General features: G+C 45.0%; 1 protein-coding gene across 1 annotated transcript; it reads right to left on the reverse strand.

The window, feature by feature from the left end:
• Positions 1 to 353: 353 nt before the first annotated feature.
• LOC127791721 (uncharacterized) lies at positions 354 to 1,114 on the reverse strand. The gene is made up of 2 exons (XM_052321699.1): positions 944 to 1,114; positions 354 to 857 (listed from the first exon to the last, which is right to left on the reverse strand). Exons 1-2 carry the CDS (start codon positions 1,112 to 1,114, stop codon positions 354 to 356), a joined length of 675 nt encoding a protein of 224 aa, XP_052177659.1.
• Positions 1,115 to 2,861: the final 1,747 nt, after the last annotated feature.

The raw sequence follows: 2,861 nt of genomic DNA on the forward strand, positions 1-2,861 counted from the left end.
TTCACGAAAACAACAAGAAAAATCGAAAAGATGAAGCCAAAATACTTACCTCTTTGTAGATCGGGGGTGCTTTAACGATAAAAATGAAGTCGGATCAAAGATCAAACGGTCGGATCGCTTGGAATCGAAGAAAATTCGAGAGGGAGCAAGAGAGAAAATAAAAGAGAGAGAGAGAGAGAGAGAAAGTTGATTCTGTTTGGGGGGGGCTGCCGAGCGCCTCCCCCTTTTCTTTTTATATTTTTCATTTTTTTATTTAATTAATTATTATATATAATTTAATTAAATTAATTAATTTAGTTTTTTTTTTTTAGATCTTTACATTCTCCCCCCTTATAAAAATTCGTCCTCGAATTTCACGGAAACAAATAAGTATATTTCTCTTTCATAGCATCTTCCATCTCCCAAGTGGCCTCACCCTCACTATGGTGGCTCCACTGAACTTTAACGGAAGCTATTTCTTTAGATCTAAGCTTTCTGACCTGCCTATCTAAGATCTTAACAGGTTGCTCTTCATATTGCAAGCTTGGTTGGATCATAGTGGGTGCTGTCGGGGGCAAAACATGAGAGGGGCCTCCAATAACCCCGCGTAGCATCGACACATGAAATACGGGGTGCACTCCAACCATCGACGGTGGTAGTGCTAACTCATAAGCTACCTTCCCAATTCGCCTAAGGACTCGAAAAGGTCCAACATACCGGGGACTGAGCTTACCTCTCCTCCCAAACCTCACTACCCCTTTCATAGGCGATACTCTAAGGTACACCAAATCATCAACTGCAAACTCTAAGGGTCGATGCCTACAATCTGCATACGACTTCTGACGACTCTGAGCTGTCAAAAGCCTATCACGAACTACCTAGACGATCTCCATGCTTTGGCCAACTAGATCTGGGCCAATAAGTCGTCTCTCACCAACCTCAAACCAACCTAAGGGTGACCTACATCGTCGACCATATAGCGCCTCATAAGGTGCCATTTGAATGCTGGATTGATAGCTATTGTTATATGCAAATTCGACATACGGCAAATTCTTCTCCCAACTACCCTTGAAATCAAGGGCACACGCTCTAAGCATGTCCTCAAGTATCTGGATAGTCCTCTCCGACTAGCCATCCGTCTGGGGGTGAAACGTAGTACTCAATGCTAACTACGTACTCAAAGCCTCATGAAACGAGCCCCAATACCGAGAGGTAAATATGGACCCTCGATCAGAAATAATAGAAATGGGTACTCCGTGATACCGTACAATCTCATGAATGAACTTCTGAGCTAACTGAGAGGCAGTAAATGACGTACGTACAGCAATAAAACGAGCTGTCTTCGTTAGGCGATCTACTACTACCCATACTGAATCATGTCCCGCAGGGGACCTCGGCAATCTTGTAACCATATCCATGGTAATATGCTCTCATTTCCATTCTGGAATTGGGATGCTCTCCAACAAACCTCCTGGCCTCTTATGCTCCGCCTTCACCTGTTGACAGACTTGGCAAGTTAGACACGTACGAGCGACATCTTACTTAAGGCGTGACCACCAAAACAATTGCTTTAGGTCCTGGTACATCTTGGTAGTCCCTGGGTGAATGGCAAATCGAGAGTGATGAGCCTCCGCAAGGATCCTACTCCTCAACTCGTCCACCTCGGGGACACAAAGCGAAGCCCTGAATCTCAACACTCCAGAAAGGTCAACAGAAAAATCCAACGCCTTACCTTCTCTGACATCTTTAATGATCTTGGCTAGACTAGGGTCTCTAACTTGAGCCACCTTAATCTCCTCCATCAAAACAGACCTAAGCTCGATGTGCGCCAAAAATCCTCAAGATTCAGATATCTCTAAACGTGCACCACTCCGCTCTAAACTATGTAACTGCTCCACTAACGGTCTCCTCCAACTAGAAATATGAGCAAGGCTACCCATAGACTTCCTACTCAAGGCATCTGCTACTACGTTAGCCTTTCCTGGGTGGTACAAAATATGGACATCATAGTCCTTAAGGAGTTCCATCCACCTACGCTGTCTCAAATTCAGGTCCCTTTGGTCCAAAATGTACTTAAGACCCTTATGATCTGTGAACACCTCGCAGGTCTTGCCATACAAGTAATGTCGTCATATCTTGAGAGCAAATACTACGGCAGCCATCTCGAGGTCATGAGTAGGATAGTTCTGCTCATGCTTCTTCAACTGCCTAGAAGCATATGCAATAACTCTCCCCTACTGTATCAACACACATCCTAATCCAACCCTCGATGCATCACAGTACATGGCGTAACCCCCACTCCCTAATGGTAGGGTCAACACTGGCGCTGTAGTCAAACGCCGCTTCAATTCACTGAAGCTTTGCTCACATGCATCTGACCACTCAAACTTTACATTCTTTTGGGTGAGACGCGTCATCGGCGCTGCAATTTTAGAAAAATCCTTCACAAAGCGATGGGAGTATCCTACTAGACCTAGGAAACTATGTATCTCGGTGACTGTAGTGGGTCTAGGCCACTGAGCCACGGCCTCTATCTTCGTTTGGTCCACCTGGATCCCTTGACTAGACATAACATGCCCCAAAAAGCCAACACTCTCTAGCCAAAACTCACACTTTGAAAACTTGGCGTACAACTCATTCTCACGAAGGGCTTGCAAAACCGTCCTAAGATGGTGCTCATGCTCAACATCACTCCTCGAGTACACCAATATGTTGTCTATGAACACGATGACGAATTGATCCAAGAAAGGTCGAAATACTCTATTCATCAAGTCCATGAATGCTGCCGGGGCATTCGTCAACCCGAACGACATCACCAAAAACTCGTAATGCCCACACCGAGTGCGAAAGGCAGTCTTGGAAATATCCTGATTCATGATCCT

Source organism: Diospyros lotus, chromosome 15 (genome assembly GCF_014633365.1).
Source record: "Diospyros lotus cultivar Yz01 chromosome 15, ASM1463336v1, whole genome shotgun sequence".
NCBI classification, from domain to species: domain Eukaryota; kingdom Viridiplantae; phylum Streptophyta; class Magnoliopsida; order Ericales; family Ebenaceae; genus Diospyros; species Diospyros lotus.

Coding starts and splice junctions, on each gene's coding strand:
- LOC127791721 (XM_052321699.1), bottom strand. CDS start 1,114: ATGGCTAGTCGGAGAGGACTATCCAGATACTTGAGGACATGCTTAGAG. Junction 858..943: donor GGCGCTATATGGTCGACGAT/GTAGGTCACCCT, acceptor GAGATCGTCTAG/GTAGTTCGTGATAGGCTTTT.